Source organism: Parus major, chromosome 17 (genome assembly GCF_001522545.3).
Source record: "Parus major isolate Abel chromosome 17, Parus_major1.1, whole genome shotgun sequence".
Classification (NCBI taxonomy): Eukaryota; Metazoa; Chordata; class Aves; order Passeriformes; family Paridae; genus Parus; species Parus major.
This window is the reverse complement of record NC_031785.1, coordinates 7923255-7941704: the sequence shown is the minus strand read 5'-3', so window position 1 is coordinate 7941704 and position 18450 is coordinate 7923255. Positions and strand designations below refer to the sequence as shown.

Genomic DNA, 18450 nt, shown 5'->3' with positions numbered 1-18450 from the left:
GGATTTGGCTTTGGCAACACTTATGGAAAGCGAAGCAGAATTATGACCTTTTGGAGGTTTGCCCATCGCTGTCCCATCTTGTCCTTTAAGAACTAAAGGCTGAATTTTCACAGCTACAGTCCTCAGTTTAATAGGTGTGAATTTGTTTCTGTGCACTTCTAAGACATCATGAGTATCTGTGTGAGAATTTGCTTTTAGATGTCTATTTATTTGTGCTCACAGATCAAGTGATCACTGGTATTTGTAGAGCAGAAATACAGGCTCAGGTATTTCCAGGAGGAAAATCATACCAAAACAAATGAAATTGGATTCAAACCGAGCAGAATAATAAAGCTCTAAAATTATATACTTAGGTTAGTATGTGGTGACTGCAGCCTATCTGGAATGCATACTATAATAGTTATATCATGTTAGAGAGGCAGGTTTTTTTTTTCAGCAGGACGTTTCCTAGAAAGCAGAAATATCTCTGTGGTTTGTGTATGGGTTTGGAACTTGTGTGCAAGTGTGGAGCTGGGAATTTGAGGCATGAAATAGTCAGGATTAGTGAAGGCCCGGATCCCTTTCATAAGCGACAGAGGAAAACAGGCACGATCAGCTCCCGTCTCCCCTCTGCTATTGCAGCCTCCTCCTCCTCTGTGGATTGTTTTGGAGTCAATTCTTTGAAGGTTGATAAATGCCTCAGTTGTTTCTATTAGCACAGGAAAGATGCAGTCATATGGGAAAGCCAGATGCAATAGGATAGCTGAGTCTGGATAAGATCTAAGATATTTTTACAATATGATATTTAATTTTCACAAAGCAAAGCCCTTGCAGGGTATAAATCAGCGTAAATGCACTGGAACTACTCAGTTTTGCACTCACAAAGTGAGTCTGCCCAAGAATGTTCTCAAAATCCAATTAAATAACTAGAACTGTTTCATGTGGAAATGCCCCTCAATTACAAAGACAAGTCTAAGCTATCATGATGTGATTTTTACAGTCTCCTCCCAGGGTGCCCTAGTTTGCATTCATGGAATTTTTTGTTTTTGTTTTGTTTCTGTAATAATGTGGATGTTGGCCATCTGTCTGATCCTGGAAAGGTTGTAAGGTTGTCCCTGCTCCCCAGGTTCTCTTCCCACTCCCTCATTGATCATAATGTTTGATTTAGGTGCCACTAGATTTCCTCCTTTGTTCTCCAGCCCTGTCCTCCCCCCTGCAAGCACACATGCATTGTGCAATGGTGTAAAAGCTCTCCTGGCTGCAGCTGGGAGTAGTAACTGCTCAGCTGGTTCCAGCACTGCCCTAAAGCTGCTGTAAAGGTCAGAGACAAGGGAATTCTAAAAAGCAAAACAAGCTGTGTTGTTGTCCCCCCTTTAATCCTGGCTGTGTGTTTTGATCAGCACCACAAGCCATCTCATGTGCAGAGCTCCCCTTCTCCCTGCCCTGTGTTTGTGGCGGTCCAGGGCATCGTGTCGGGCGCTTTTCCAGCCCCGCTCGGGGCTCGGGCGCTGCCACAGCTGATTGACTTGCACTGCTTGTCAGACACAAAGCACATTTTGAAAGGAAATGCCATATTGAACTCCCCATGAGCTGATGGGTATTGTGCACGGTCATCTGATGGCACAGATGTGCCCCTAATAATCCTTCCAGGAGGATATTTCCTCCTGGGATGTTCTGGCCATCTGATCTGCTCTGAGGTATGCTGACCTATCTTGACCCAGTTTATGATCAATTCTTTCTGCTGTTTTCTAAAAAGAGCCCAGAAATATCTCTTTATCATTTAGATTGCCTGGAAGTTATGGTATTACGTGTCTGTTCTTTCCACAGAAGATCCTCTGTGGTTGCTCTCAAGCATTAACTCTTACAAAGGGGAGGAAAGCCACTCTGTGTTAGTGTGAGCAAGAGTAAATTTCTCTGTAGAGCTTCGATAGCTAATCAGTGTTTGGCAAACAGTGCAGGGAGGAAGAGGAGATGTGAGAGCAGAGGCGACTTGTGTTCCACCAAAATGTTGCTGGGCACCTTCATCTGTGTGAGTCGAGTGACCCTTCTGCTGCTGTGCCTTTATCCAATGTCCTTTTTCTCAGGTTTGTGTGTGCTGTGCATGTGATGTGAAAGATGGATGGATTCCATGCACTCCTCCTGATGTGTATCCTTGTGTTTTGCAACACCTGCTTTTCAGGTGGGAATGGTGTTAATGCTGGATTTCTCTGGAGGTGAATCAGCAGCCTCAGGTACAATGGGAGGGTTAATTTGTAATCTGGTTCTGCTGGGCAGCGAGCAGAGATAAGCTTGGGGGTTCAGAGGTGTGTGATGATCCCTTTCAGCCAAACCAACAAATTTACTGAGTGCTTTCCATTCCTGATATTTGAAGGTTATCTGGGTTTTCATAAACGCTGAACCCAACTTTTTAATAAGGCTACACTAGAGTGTCTAAAATCAGCAGCCAAAAACCTGAATTGCTTCTGAATCAAGCTGGATGCAAAGTATCCCGTGTTTGTGACATACAGCAGTGATTCCCTGATGGAACACCAGAGTTTGACTTTAAGCAGGATCCAAGAGAAGTGTGTCTCTACTATCACCACTGTTCCTATGCCTGTGTGTGTTAAAATCATCTCACATGGACACATACTTGTTTTCCAAGCTTCATTTGAAAATCCTCAGTTGTTTGTCAGAACAAACCAAGAGAAATAAGTAATTTTGCGGGTATTACAATATCCTTACCCTTGTCTGGAACATTCCTGTGATCCCAGAATTCATAGCAGGGACTGAAGTTTGACCCTTGCAAAACATGTGAATTTTTCTGTCCATCTAAAAAAGCTGCCTAAAGCTGGTCATTAGATAATAAACAGTTTATTCACCAAGCACCAGTCTGCACTGGTCCTGCAGCTTTGTTGTGAAATGCTTAAGGAGATCCAGATAAGGAGCAAACCTTCCCTCTAACCTTTGTTTACTCTGAGTCTGTAGATGAAGGAGCCTTTGGAACAGCCATACCCAGCCCTGGGCTGGCCCTGTTATAACACTTGAAGGACTCAGCTCCTTCTCTGCCCTGTGGTTACAGTGCTGTGTGTTCACTTACACCTCAAAAGCCTCACAATCTGTAATTTCTCACTAAGCCCAGCCTACCAGATGTATTTGCAGTAAGCTCTTCTATACTGTTAGTGGGTGTATTCCCACAATAGGCTCACTGGAGTGTCACTAATATGATTGTCCATGCCAGTGGCTGCTCTCTTGCAGCTCACATGATTTTGTTATCAACAGGGAAGGATTTATGTAATGTTCATAACTAACCAGCCACTATAAATTCATGTCTTGCTGTGGTAGTTGTTCTCACCTCCCTGTTTTCAGACTTCAAGGTATCTCATTGAGCAAATGAGTGACTGGGAATTTGGGAAACAGTACACAATGTATGCTTAATTTGATGCTAAATTACACTGATATAAAGATTTTGATTTTAAAGAGCCTTGGGCTAAATTCTCAATGTTAATTAGGCATGGCTGTGTTAGACTCTGTATTTCTACATGATGAAGTTCTTGTCTTTCATGGCAGAACAAAAAGAACTCTGTCCTTCTCTCTCAGGTCTGAATCCTCTGGTGTAGCTTGTAAAGGATAAAATCTGGTGTGAATTCAGCTAGATTGATATCAGCAGCAAACATCCCCTTTTTGCTCTTTAAGTAGTACATTACCACCTGAGCAAGCCTCAGGTGGTTTTCTTGAACCACTCCTTGTCTCAGGGGGTGACCTCAGGAGGCCTCTTAGCTGTGTTGGAAATGGTATAGACAGAGATGTTGCCTTAAGTACTCTGGATTTTGAATTATTTAACTCTTGTGGAAGGAAGTGGGGCTGGGGGAAGCACAGCAAAGGAAAGGAGAGATTATTTCTCCCCTTTGTAAAACTATATTGGGTTCAACGTCATACCATGAAATATCCAGTGCAGAACTCAAGAACTGCTCCAGTGGATCTTCACTGACTTATCCAATTGCATGGAACATGGGGATACTTAACCCAAATCTGTCGGTTTTAATTATTTTCCTCTGGACAGATAAAAGCTTTCTATAGGTTCCTGTAGAATATTTGCTCTTTCAAGCGTTCTTCTGTGCTTTGATACTAAACGATTAAAGCATGCTAAAGAAAAAAACAGCCCCAACCTTTAGCTCCCTGTTCTTGGGCCCCCTGACTGCAGCTTTGATTGTTGACCTAAATTCCCCTTTCATAACTGAGTCCTGTCACCTCTGGTTGGAGTCTCCCAGCAAAACAGGCACGGCCAACTTTCAGAAGTGCAGGGCACTGTTTTCCATTCTGCCTCGCGTGGCTCTGACAGCTCCACACCTGATGTGTTCAAAGTCAGCCTGACCTCCCTCTTCCCCTTCCCCCACCTCACCCTCCTGGAAATGAAGCCATAATAATGGTTTTGGTTTTTTGTTTTGTTTTTTTTTTACTTTTACTTTTGCCTTCCCCTCTCTCACTCTCCCTCCACTTCCCATTGCTCAGCAAAGCGAGGAAACTTTTCCTGCGTGAAGAATGAAATCCATAGTTCATTCTATGGCTGGGTTGGTTGCTGCAAAGATTGCTGTTATCCAGACACAAGAAATGGCACTGAAGTGAGAGAAGGAGGCCCTGGAGGATGTTATTTATAACATTACAGTGGGTTATAGCAGCTTGTATGGGCTACTCCAGCCTCTCTTCTGTCAAACTCTGCCCACAGAGAGCTGCTTCTGGCTCCAGCAGCCTCCAGCTGTGAGTTCCTGTTCCTCTGCTCCCATCCCAGTTACAGCAATGCCTTCTGTCCTCACCCAGGGCTGTCTCCCACAAGTTCAGCAGCTGATGTTCAGTGCTGTGCTTGTGCTGCCAAACCCTGCCCCGTGCACAGAGCCCACGTAAGGATGTGGCTCTATTTAAGTCCCCAGAAAAGTCCTGAAAACAAAGTGGGTCATAAATGCTGGCATTGATTGGGGGGGTCCTGGAAGAGGTCAGAGGGGCAGTGATGGTGGAGCTGTTGTGGGTCAGTAGCCAAAGAACTGAGATTTTGCTTGCAAAAGAAAAGAGGGAGACTGACTTTCTCATTTTCCATGTTTGGCTTTGAGCCTCTGGAGTTGAATTATCCAGCTTTCCCCACTCTTTTAATGCCTAGGAATTTACTTTTCCTATAAGGGACAAACATCCTAGGACTGGAAGAAGCCTTGTGGGCCACTGAAATCTGTCTCTGGCCAAGCATAAAGGAATGTGGCATTGTCCTCTGTTCGTGCACTTCTCCAGAATCCTCTGAGAGGTGACTCACTCCTTTGTGGGGAAGGGAGGCTTCCAGTGCCTCTTGCTGGAAAGCTGAACTAGCACCTCTTTTTTTTTTTTTTTTTTTTTCTTTTTTTTTTCATCAAATATAAAATTCCATTTCAATCCCTTGAGCTTCAGGAACAAGAGCTTTAGAAGGAAAAAATCATCAAGACTAAGGAGTAAGAAGGGCTGTCAGTGTTCCCCTCAGCTGGAGCTCCATCCCTTTCTAGCAACTCAGGGCAAGCAGAAGTGAAGAAAACTGTTTGCTGCTGTATGAAACTCGTACATATTTTTTTAATCTAATTGCTGTGGGGAAAACAAACATCAGTTTTATTTCACACCATTTCTTGGCTCAGAAACTTCAGGCACATTCGCCAAATTGTGGTTTTTCAGTCATTGGCTGTGTCTCATTTACCATGAGGCCTCTTCGGTTGGTAAAGAGATATTAAGTAGCTAAAAATGTCCTTTACCACATTATTGTAAAGAATTCTCAGTGTAAATGAGAATTTAAACTCTGTACATTTTTCATGTAAATCTTGTTTGTGGTCACAGCTGACTTGAAATTTGGAGTGTCAACCATTATGTGGGGTGATTTTGCTCAAAACCAGCCTTGTTTGGGGTAAAAGAGGCCTCTTCTTGTTTAAAATGTTCTTAATTATGCCTGAGAAATAACTCACGGCTATGGAACCTTTTACTAAATTGAAATAAATTGTGAAAACATCAAATTATTCAGTTTTCAGAAGTTTCTGGCAATTATTTCACATGTCCCTCTTCCAATGGCTTTGCCCTTATTAGTTGTCATAGAAGAAGTAATAAATTCTTTTATTATGACATCCAGTGTCCCAGCTGAAATTAGTTTCATTGTGCTGGGGACAAAACGGAAAAGTGACACTCCCTTAGCCGGAGGATCCTCAGTCCAGAGCCAAAAGCAAAGTGAAGGATTGGGAAAATAGGTGAAGCGTTCAAGCAAAAGAGGGTCATAAGGAACTGGTACAACTTGCAAGGGAGTTGGGTTTCTTATCCCAGCACAAGGGAGTTTGGGTTTCTTGTCCCTTTTTTCACATTTTTTTTCCTTTCTCTTAAGAATAAAACAACCCTTGCTGCTGAAAGGCTTGTGCTCAATCCATCTTTTCATCAAGAGCTGGATGTCTGCAATAGTAAAAGTTTGAGAAAAGAATACTGTACATGGCATAAGGATTCAGCAATGACCTTTGCCCTAAACTAGAAAATGCAAGGAACTGGAATAGTAGAGTGTTTTAGTTCAGCAGCTTTCATACTGGTGTGCTCAGTGGAGTCACTATTGTCACTGGATTTTTTCTTTTCCTATCCTCCTTTGGCTCCCTGTAAATCTTGAATTGATGGCAGCTGTTTGAGCCCAACTCAAGACACATTGCATCACATCAGGGTTTAAAGACTCAAAGGCAAGGGGGGTGCTACTATTCTGTAGTATTCCTCCATCAGCTCCTCGTGCTCAGCCGAGGTCAATCACCAGCATCATGCAGCACTTCAGAGAGAGGAACATGCTCTTTAAATGCTGCCTGGGAAACTGGATTTCCATTCCACAATAATTTATCTGTTCTTTGGGGGAATATTTCTAGCCCCATTCAGTGCAAAGAGCAAAAATTCTTGACCCATAAGACAGTATGGTGGACTCTCCTGGAACTGGAGACCTGTTCCAGGACTTCCAGCTGTCCATCCAGCCATGGGGATCTTGGATGCCTGAAGAAACAGGTGGAGCAGCTTATGCATGAGCAACTGCTTTGTGATCCACAGACCTGGAGCCTTTGGTCACTGGATGGCAAAGGAGACTGGAGATGGTGGGGGTTGTGGCAGGGATGAGTTTTCCTTGTCTCCATCAGCCAGAACAGCCCAGGGAGTCCCTGGGGTTCCCCTGGCCACGTTGAGGACATGCAGATTCTCAGAGGGATTTGTTGGGACAAGCCCATTTCTGCATCACTTTTTCTTCTCTCACTATGCTGGCATTTCCTGGCAGGCAAAAACTCTCTTACAAAATGCCTGATCAGCTCTAATGGTCTTATTACAATAAGCTGAGATTTTTATGACTTATTTGGGAGAGGGACTTGTCTTGCCAGCTGTCTTCTTATTCATTGCAGTATTATCCACCCACTATCGTTGGACAATACCTTCATTTGAGATGCATAAAAATACAGACTTTTATGGGCTCTCATCCATCTGAAAATGAATGCTTTGTAAAAGTATTTATTTCATAAAGAAGAACTTAAAAACACTTCAAAAACAGACTCCAGAAGGTTATTGGTAGCTTTGGCTCTGGTATCCCAAGTTCCTCAAGTAAATATCCATCCCAGCAAACGTCACCTTTTTTTTAGCACATTTGTTTTTTCCTTGCCTGGTTCTCCTCCTCTCCTTTCTCGTGATCAGAAGTAGCAGTATAAACTAGAAGCTGGTCTTGAAAAGGTTTTGAACTGAGTGCACCATGCAGATGAATAAACACATTACCTTCCGAACCCTGGGATCTCTCTTCCAAAGGAAACAGGAAAAGGGGGAGCTCAGAATCCCTAGCAAAATACCAGCGTGCAGAAAAAAGGCCCGTTTAAATGTTTTTAACTTTCCCATCAGAAGAGTTTTTTTTACAGGGGGAGGAGGTGGAGAGGGACAGGGTGTGAGGAGAAGGGGGGAAGGTGGGTGCTGGGAGAGGGGAGGAAAAATACAGTGAATGCTCCTGTAACCTTTGCTCTGTTGATACTAGACAAGACTGCACTGTTAATGAGTGATTGTTAACAGATGGCTCTTGAGCAACTTAGTCAGAAGCAGAAGATGTTATTTGGTTGTAGTGAGGGGAGGGTGAGGGTGCAGGGGTGAGGTAAGGGGATATTTAGTCTTTTCACGAGGAGTGAACTGTCAGAGATTTATGATTTTCCTTTAGGCTTTTGGAAGCAGAGGCTCTGGGGAAGGATTGTTTTCTATGTGCTGATAGTAGAAAGGCCATTTGGTGCTGAAAGCTCCAATGATTTTGTTTTTGGTGAGAGATGTCCCTGCTGCCGTTGGCCTTTGAGAACAGAAGGATGGAAATGTCTGTCTTTAACTCGCCAAGCCTTGTGTCCCAAACTGGGGAGGAGTGGGCTCTGTCCACTGCCTGGAGCTGTCTGAGGCTGGGTGAGAGCTCCAAGTATGGATCTACACTTCGGGAGAGAACTCTTTCCATGGGGGACCGAGTTGTTAGGAAGTGTGCCTGTGAGAAGGCAGGAATCTTTCTGAGTGTCTGCCTTTCTGTGGATGTCCAGCTGTGTGTATTTCTTGCCCTTTCCCAGTGTGGTGTAACCAGTGTACGCCACGTGCTTACTGGTTTTTTATCGGATATGACTTTGAAGGCAGCCCAAACACGTCCCATTCCCTCTCTGTAGGATTTGTGTGCTTGAACTTATCAAGATGACTGCAGCTTCTCAGTGTTTCTCAAGTGTGCAGAATTTAGATTTGCTATCTATTTCCCTTCTGGACCTTATTAGATACAGGGTTCAGGGGTGTGAGGGATGAGTGACATCAACAGGGATTGGTTCTCAAGACTGTTTTTGTTCTCAACCATTGATGAATAGCTTGGGGGAAGGGAAGAACCAAATGCACAGCCCAACGTTTTGCTGATAGGAATTTGGAGAAAAGTTTTGGGTTTTGGTCAGGAAAAGGGAATCCCATTTGTACATGCCACTGGCAAATCTTTACCTTTAATAGGAAGTCTTGACATGACCTCCCACAACGGTGCACTAGATGATTTAAAGTCTTCCTTGTGCACTAACTATCTAACAGATGTAGGTGAGTGTGTGTATATACATTTAGAGAGATATATTTACACAATTTAAAGACTAACGCCTTCATTCTGTCATCCTTATTTATTCATATTTCTCTTTTGGGGGCACATAGGACTGTATGACAAATGTTCTTACACCTCCCGTGACCGAGGCTGGGTCCTGGGGATTAACACCGTCAGTGACCAGGGGAACAGAGACCCCCGCTATTTCTTCTCGCTGAAGACAGACCGTGCTCGCAAAGTCACCACCATTGCAGCACATCGCAGCTACCTCCCCAACCAGTGGGTGCACCTGGCTGCCACCTACGACGGGCGCCTGATGAGACTCTATGTGAACGGCGCCCAGGTGGCCACAAGCGGAGAGCAAGTGGGCAGCATCTTCAGTCTGCTGACCTTGAAGTGCAAGGTGCTCATGCTGGGAGGAAATGCCCTGAACCAGAACTATCGGGGTTACGTGGAGCACTTCAGCCTCTGGAGGACAGCCCGGTCTCAAAAGGAGATCTTGTTGGACATGGAGCAGGCGAGTCACAGGCAAGACACGTCCCTACCTCAGCTCGTTCTTCAAGACAGTTTACTGAATGTGAAAAGCACCTGGTCTCCCATGAAGGATGGCAGCAGCCCTCAGACCAAGTCCAGCTACCACCACGGCTATTTGCTGGACACCAGCCTGGACCCTCCTCTCTGCGGACAGACGGTGTGTGACAACACGGACGTCATCGCCAGCTACAACAAACTGCCCCGCTTCCGCCGCAACAAAACCGTGCGCTACCGTGTGGTGAATCTGTACGACGACAAACATCAGAACCCCACCGTCAGCCAGCAGCAGATCGAGTTCCAGCATCAGCACCTCAACGAGGCCTTCAGCCGCTACAACATCACCTGGGAGCTGGAGGTGCTGGAGGTGAGGAACTCTTCCCTTCGCCACCGGCTCATCCTGGCCAACTGCGACATCAGCAAGATTGGGGATGAGAACTGTGACCCCGAGTGCAACCACACGCTGACGGGGTACGACGGCGGGGACTGCCGCCACGTCCGCCACACGCTCTTCAACAAGAAGAAGCAGAACGGGGTGTGTGACATGGATTGTAATTACGAGAGGTACAACTTCGATGGGGGGGAGTGCTGCAACCCAGAGATAACAGAAGTCACCAAGACCTGCTTTGACCCATATTCTCCTTACAGGTAGGCAATTTCTTTTTATGATTATATTGATGAATATCTGTCTAGGTATCGATCAAACTGCTGGCTGTTGAACCCTTTTATTGTTGCTATTATGGACTTCGGAGTTTAATGATTTTATTTTTATTTTTTTTCCCCTCAGTATTTGGCTCACACTTCAGTTCTCCAGTCTCAGTAATGCTCTCAGCAATGTTTTACCCCTGAATTGGTATTCTCCAGCCAGGCTAAGGAAAATCTGTGCTAAAGATTGGAGCAGCCAATTTTGGGAGACCCATTAGTTGTTGGCTATGAGCAGCATATTGTAACAATGCAGAGTTTATTTTAACTCCAGACTCTGAGGAGTGGGGATTGGATGTCACAGAAAGCTCATGTGTATTTGGAGAGGGAAAAGACCCTCAGGCATGAAACAGAACATGAATACTCTTAGGTAGAGTTTAATTCTGTAGCACTTCTTTGAAGGTAGGTAGGTAATTCCATACTCTTACTGCCGTGTACAGCTCTCTGTGGGCTCTGCTGTGGAGGAACAGCTGAGTCTGGGGGCTGTGAGGAAGGAGGTGGGTACCAGGTTCCTGTTGTACACTCTGTGTGGGTAATCATACTCTTCTGTGTCCCTTTCTACACATAAATGAGAGCAGGGGTAATGCCACTTCATTGCAGGGCAGCTTTCTGTGGGTGGATGTGAGCTCATAAAATCCTCATCTCCTCAGCTCAGGTGTCCTTGGGCTCAGTTTGAGGAGTGGCATCCTTGAATAACTCGCTTCAGATGGGTAACACATACCCACAACTACTCCAAATTCAGACAAGTTGGTATCTTTAAGCAATACACTGTTTCTTGTTAATAAGTTATTATTCAGGATGAGTTATTGTTCAAAATATAATGAAAATTATTCAGAAAATATGAAGGTTGAAGCTGAAATTCTGTCATCTGCATTCCATGTTGCAGCTTTTTAGGGCAATTCATGGAGCCATAGAGGGGAAACTTCTGAATAGTCAGAACACCCAACACTAAAATTCAGGTTAAGAATGAAGGTATGAGCTCTTCAGGAGTCCCTTCCATTGCAGCAATTCAGGCTGTATTTATAGCTTCCTTAATAGAGAGAAGTTTTTAAACAACATTATTGGCTCTACTGGAGCTTTAAATACACATAATTAAGTTGGAAAGAAAAGCCAATTTTTTTTTTTTTTACTCCAGCGAGGTTGTTGTTTAAAAAATCCTTCTAGCTCAGTTTGATTTCAGTTACTTACCAGTGAACAAAGCTCAAATGAGGAAATACTTTAAATATTAATGCTTGAAAACACTGAAAGGAAAAATACCAATTTTTAATACTGTTCAAATAGAGAGGAACTCAACTAAGCAAATATCATCAAAGGCATAATGCAAATTGAATTGTTTTAACACTGTAGTTCTGAGAACTCGAGGTGCTAGTTATAGCAACCAGTAAAATTTTTAGAAAAAATACATTATTTTTAATCTGATAGTACCCTTTTATCACTTGTTCTGTGACCAGCATAATGCCCATATAAAATGACACAAGAGGAAACCTTGTAAATTACAGTTCACAGATTTAAGGCCGTGTCATGATGTTGTTCTGAGGCACAGAAATGTTTTTATTTCAAATGAAGCCTTTTTGCTGCACAGACTGTGCTTGCACAAGCCCAAGCAAGACACTGAGTTGCAAAATTTGAAGTTATTTTAGCACCCTGTAGTTGCTTTTCAGGCACAGTTTTGTGTTCATTTTGGAGACAAACACCTGGCTGAGATTTTCTGCAGGAATTGCATCTCATGGCCTTGAGCTCACTGATGTTGTACAGGTTCATTTTTACTTGAGAAAAAAAAAAACCTCCTCTTGTCCTGAAAGAGTGAGGAAGGTCTGAAGAGCCTCTTCCATAGCCTAGAACCTCAGAAAATCCAGAGATACTCCAAAAATCTTTAATTTTTTTAATTTTTTTTTTTAACAGAGAGATTTAATTTATTTCTCTTTGCACAGACATTGTATTGCAGCATTGATTATTGGCAACAAACCACAGAGGGCAGTAGGAGAAATTCCATGTCTCTGGAGCCTTTATTTGGTGGCTGATGTACTTTGGCAGGGCTCAAACTCCCTGCTATGATGGGTGTTTGTACTCAGTAAGGCAAAATAGAGCAGCTAGGTCTGTGGACTTACCACTGGAGTTTGTAAGCCTGACTTAAACTGCTTTGGGTATTTATGTTAACAAATACAGGTTTAGGGCAGTGATTTTGGCAGCAAAGCCTTGACTGTCTACAGGGGTGAAGATTCAAACCCTGTGTTTGGCTTTGGTGTTGCTGTCAGCACCATCCCCTGAGAGGGAGATTTCCATGTCAGTTGGTGACAAAGTCAAAGTCTGGTTGGCACCATCTGGGCCCATTTTGCATCCCCAGCCCCTCTTGTCATCACTTTCATTGGCCAAGAGTCCTCAGTCCCCTCTAGCACAGACCTTGCACCAGAGCAGTGAAGACATTGCAGCCATGGAGAACTCACATCTCATTTCACGTATTTCCTCTGCCAAAGTCCAGTCCAACAACAGCAGAAGAAAGGGGGAAGATCCTTCAATCTGGTGAGGAAAGGAAGGGAAAAAAGAAAGATGAAGTACTACCAATAAAAATTTTCCTGAACTTTCTTTATAAAGACTTTTCAGAGTCTTCCTTGGGCTTTGTTCCTTCCACACCCTCAGTGTCAGCAGTTGTAGCCAGCTGTTCACCAAACAGAGCTTATTAATGAAATACTTCTGTCCTCTGGAACCAACCAAAAAAGTGCTAATGCTTGTTTAATGCTGTAATAAACAGGAACCCTCCTCAGTGCCTCTTTATCCCTAAAAGATGATGTAGCTGTTCCCAGCCACTTTCCTTCTTCTGGTTCTGATTCCCAGTCCATGAAGCTCTGTCCTAGGGCAGAGCTGCTCTGAGCCTTGATACAAAAAACACTGTGGGTGCTTTGTGACTAAGTGATACCCTTGGAACAATTCCAAGACACCTCTGATCTGTGTTACAATTTTCTTGTGATCCTTTTGGGCACCCTGGACAAAGGGCTCAGGTACTTTGATGGTGTCATTCAGTCACTGTGGTGGTGCAATTGTGGTGACTTCAGAGCTGATCCCAGCAGCACAGCTGGCTGCTTCCTTTTCTGTTTCCTGCCTGTCTTTGGGGAACCTCTCCAAAATTTTAAACTACAAAAAGCTGATGTTCCATGCCACAGTGAGGTGGCAGAGGTTTAAGTACATTTAAGTTTGTCAGAGGGACAGCAGTAAGAATGGGGACTCTGCTTTCAGAGCTGCTCAGCAGAAAAGCCGTAAACATTGTGGTACCAACTAGATCATCTCTCCTCTTTTTTAATAGCCTGCAGGGAAAAAACAAAGGACTGGTTATCATTAGCCACACAGCAGGCTTTATCCAAGAATATCTGCCTCACTTCTTTTTATTAATTTCATGAGAGTGGGACAAAATGTATTTTGTCCCAGCAGAAGGTTTACAAATATTGTTCTGCTTTTCTGCAATTCCGGGAAATTAGAACATGCTAAGATCATACAGTTTGGCCCAATACAAAGGGAAGGAGCAAGAATAAACACCCTTGCCAGAAAGACTCATTCTTTGTGTTATTTGGTATATTGCTGGTTACAAAACAGGGAAGACTTTGAGCTCATGACACCTACCATGGCTGCTTTTCAAAGAACTTGAAAGAAGCAGCAAGGGATCATAGGAAATCATGCTCGGTAAATGCCATTTGATGTGGTGAGTTCTTGCACCATCCTATGGTTAACTGAGACGTTCCTTTTATGTAATATTGGGCTTGCACATCAGGCTTCACCACAGGATTTCATGGACAGATAAGGAAGCATTCCCTTCGGTGCCTTCTTAGGAAAACGCTGATGAAATTCCTGAAACAGTAAAAGTACTGGAGTCTCTTCAAACTCCCTCAATCCATATGGCCTACCAAATACTTGCTGGAAATCACCCCAGAATAACTGTTCTGGGGACAGACTTTCTCAACATCCACATGTGTGCCCCAAAGGCTCACAGTCCTTCATTTCTGCCTAAACAAGGGTCAGGATGAGCTGTACAAGCTCTGGTCCATGTGCAGCAAACTGGAACCAAACCAAGGAATCATGGAGTCACGGAAGAAACCTTGAAGATCATCCAGTTCCAACCCTCCCTGAGAGCTGGAGCCCAGTGTCCTGCAGATCCCACCCTCTTCTGTGTCCTTTTCTAGCACTGGTATTGGACAGTTCAGCTCCTTTCATATCTTGTCACACCAGCTCGCTCAGGGTGAAGGGCACTGGCACATTCCAGGCATTCGAAAAATTAGACTTAAAATACATGCCTGACCCATTTGTAGGGATTTCCACAGTGGTTTTGAGCAGCAGTGGGTGTGACAGAGCTGTGTATGAGCACACTGGGGTAGGGCATGTGAGCCAAAGCAGTAGCATCAGGAGGAGGAGGGGATGGCTAATCCATAACCCAGGGCAGCCTCAGACAGGTGACAGAGCTGCACTTCAGGGCTCTTCCATGGAGTATCAGATCAACCTCTTTTCCTTCTCTTCTGCTGGAAATCTCTTCACGGGACACACTTGAAAAATATGGTCAGCTTACTCTGGAGGAGGGAGGCACACTGAATGCCCTTTTCCAGGAGCTAGACTTGTAAGAAACACTCCTTGATTCCCAATAAAGCACTAATTTCCACTTAATCCTAAGCACTAAAAAGAACAGAAGAAATTCTTCAAAGCTCTTCAGTTCCGGGAGCTTGAGAACTTAATCCCCTGCCTCGAAGAGACCATTGTGCAGCTCTTGACATCAAGGATTCCTGCATTCACATAGGTATCAGACAGACATATAGCAAATACCTGAGTTTTTGTCTAGGAATTCAGTGTTAAATGTCCAGTTCTTTAATTAGCAGCTCCAGGGCTGTTTAGAAGGCGAAGAGTAACGCTGTCAAGGACGGAGCTGCTGTATCTTGGTAGTTGTCACCCAAAAGCCAAGTCCCAACAGGAAATCCTCTGTTCTCTCTGTTTATTCTGTCCTCTGTTCCAGATGTCAGGGATGTTAATCAGCTGGGAGGAGTTGCATCTGTTCCCATGCTAGCAACTGACATTTATAAGTCTGGTATTGAATTCTGATACAGACAGGACTGCAGTGCTAAAGAAACTATTTCTATACCATTGCACACCCTAGAAACAGTAGGAGTTTGCTCGATTTAGCTTGACCCACAGTCAACTTTTCCAACAGCTTTTTTCAAGAAACATTTTTTCCCCAAGACTCATAGAACTCATGGTTTCTTTCATGGATGTTATCCATTAAGGAAAAAGATCACTGTCTGGTCAAACTGCAGGATGCTTGGGATGAAGGGGGCCTATAAAATCTGTGGAGTAAACTATCAGAGATCATTAAGAATCCTTGTGGGAGACAACAGATTAAAGTATTATTATACCCCCAGTGCTGATGCAGACCCGTTTGTCTCTGAAACCTCACGTGGAAGATTTTCAAGTGCAGAGTCTGCAGATTTGACAGGGGTTGAATTTGCCCCTGGCTGCTGGGCAACACCACATCCTCTAGGATCAGCTGCCCCATGGATGCTTTCCAGCAGCACCTTACCAGCCTCTGGTTAAGCAAATGAGGGGGGACTCGTCCCTTCCCACAGTCTGCAGTATGTGAATGAGCTGGTTTAGTCTCTTTGCAGATCAATTCAAATTGTATCATCTCTCACACAGACCCACACTTTGGTCATATCCAACAGGCCTCTTCCAGCTGCTGTGAGGCCTTGCATTAATCCCCCTGGTTTTCTCCCATAGCTATTTGTGTACAACCTCTCTTCAGCTCTGCTTTGGGGGTGACCTTTGTGTTTTTAATTAATGGTGGCTGAACCTCCTGTGTAAATGCAGGAGGATGCACCTTTCACACTGAAAAACATGCACTGTACAGTTCTGTGGCAAGCTGAACCAGGTGCAACACTTCCATTTGCAATTCCCATTCTATCCCTCAGACTTCCTTTCTGATAGGAATTTAAACCCAATTCTTGCAAGCAATAGCTGCCCCTTGGTGAAATAGAGCAGCCACCTCCACTGTGCCCCATTTACAGCACCCACAAACTTGACTTTGCCTCTTGTGGATTGCTGGGCTTGGGCAGTACTTCAGCTGGGGTTTTTTTTGCAGGGGGCTGGGGGAACAGAGTGGATGTCTTGGTTTATCTTAACTGAAGTGAATTCAATGTCCCTCAAACACCCTAAGATCAGGACAGTGTGGAGCTGTCCCATCACTTTTGTACCTGCCCACCACAAAGACACGCTTATGCAGAGCGACTGGTGATGCCAATTTCACACTCTATGTGATGTCTTCTCCATTAGATGTAGGTCAAGACACCCACTGAAATAATCATATACTCCCAAAACCTTGTTTGTGGATGATTTGAGAAGGATGGAGGGGCTTCAGGGAGATGCTGATCATAATTCCTGTAGAGCTCTGAAGAGATGCAGTGATGCAGAGCCTCAAACAGACCAGTCAGGGCTACTGAGACATGCAGGAACCACTTCAATACTTGTGTTCGTGAAAGCCGTGCTGTGAAAAAGTCTGATGCTGATGGCCACAGTCAAGTTTCCTCCCTTAGAGCCCAATTCATTGAGAAATAGGATGGATATATCCCCACCCCATGTTTAGATCAGGAATACAAACCACTGCTGTCAGGAGCAATTGTGTGATTGCTCTGTGGCAGCCGCGGCTGGTGCAGAGCTCCGGGACCCACACACTGTGGAGGAAGATTAGGAGCATGTGCTCTGCTGGGGTCAATGAAATCCACTCCTCCTGTTTGGTTCGGAGTAGATTTGCAATTTTGAAGTTTCTCAGGGTAACTCAACTGAGACTACCAAGTTTGCATGTAATTTCAGCACTCCAAATTAGCATAAATTTGCAAGAAGTTGTTTTCAGGTTCATTAATAATGGATGGGTGGCTACACCACCAGAGTGCTTGCTCTCAGCTTCCAAAAGGATCAGGGTGAGCTGCACTGAGGAAACTTCTTGGAGTACTTAAATGCTGGGGATATGAAACTCTAATAAACCTCCAAAAAGCCAGGAAATTTGGAGTGAAGGCTGAAACTCCATACCTAGTGCACCCTACTGAGTCTTTGTATTTCAGAACACGTTACGTTTGTTCACTGAAATATCTCCAGTATGGAACTCTTTAGGGTGGAGTTTCACCTTTAACTCTAAATTTCCTGGCATGTGTGAGTTTGAAGTACACGCTTAACTTCTCCCCAGTGCTGTTTTTCATTTTTAATTTCCTTTCTCTTTTAAAGGGGGGACCCTGCTTGAAGGACCCCTACTAAAAAGGGACCCCACTGAAGTAAAAATTAGAGGGTTTGGCCTAATTTGATCTTTCTGAAATTCTTCAGGAAAACCAGCTTCAGGAGTTTATTTTTTTTTCTACCATTATTTTAAAGACTCTTGTGGCCAATCCGCCCCAGTGAAAAAGATCAATAAAATCCACACCCTGCAGACCAATTATTTTAGAAGGCACCCAGATGTTTGAGTAGTATATAAGGAACCTTGGAAATTTAGAACATCTCCTGTAAATTGCAGCTAAAGATTGGCCATGGCCATTGATGGGGTGAGCTGCTTGTTGTGAAATGTACTATTTCCATTAATTCAGTTGTTGCAGAAGCAGCCCATGCCTGCTGTTGACACATGTTGGGTTACATCAGCGATGGTAAAAGAGTGGAAACAGCAGTGGTTTGGAATGAGAGCAGTGGCAATTACCTGCAATGCTTTTAAAAATAATTTTGGCCCTAGATGTTGAAAAGATGTGTCATCTTTTGTGTGATTTGTGTGAGGGCAGCTTCAGCAGGCTTGAGTTACAAGGCTGTGGAGAATAAAATTCCTTCTGCTGCTTCAAAATGCATCTTTGGAGCAACATTGCCCTTAGATAATACAGAATAAATATGCTTCTCTTGCTATAACCTTGTTGTGTAAATAAATTGAGGACTTCAGTGAGAAGCTGTATTCAGTAGTAGTCAGTATTCCCAGATCAAGACTCTCTTGGGTTTTCAAATCACTCCCATCAGCTTTGCAAGGAGAATTTATCTTAGCAAGATGTCTAAAGGGAAATTGGAGAAGTGCTGAAGTTATATGGCATTGGGCTTGTGAGTTCCTTCAGCCTCAGGCCAAGTGTGCTGGAAGTGTGGAGAGTCCCAGCCTGGATTCCCTTCCCCTTCCTCTTCCCCTTCCCCTTCCCCTTCCCCTT

General features: G+C 44.1%; 1 protein-coding gene across 1 annotated transcript in view; it reads left to right on the top strand.

The window, feature by feature from the left end:
* PAPPA (pappalysin 1) overlaps positions 1 to 18450 on the top strand; it is a 176950-nt gene that overhangs the window by 16702 nt on the left and 141798 nt on the right. Inside the window, exon 2 of the mRNA XM_015645237.2 lies at positions 9142 to 10210. Within this exon, the coding sequence (XP_015500723.1) occupies positions 9142 to 10210 (1069 nt within the window). The remainder of the gene's footprint in view (positions 1 to 9141; positions 10211 to 18450) is intronic.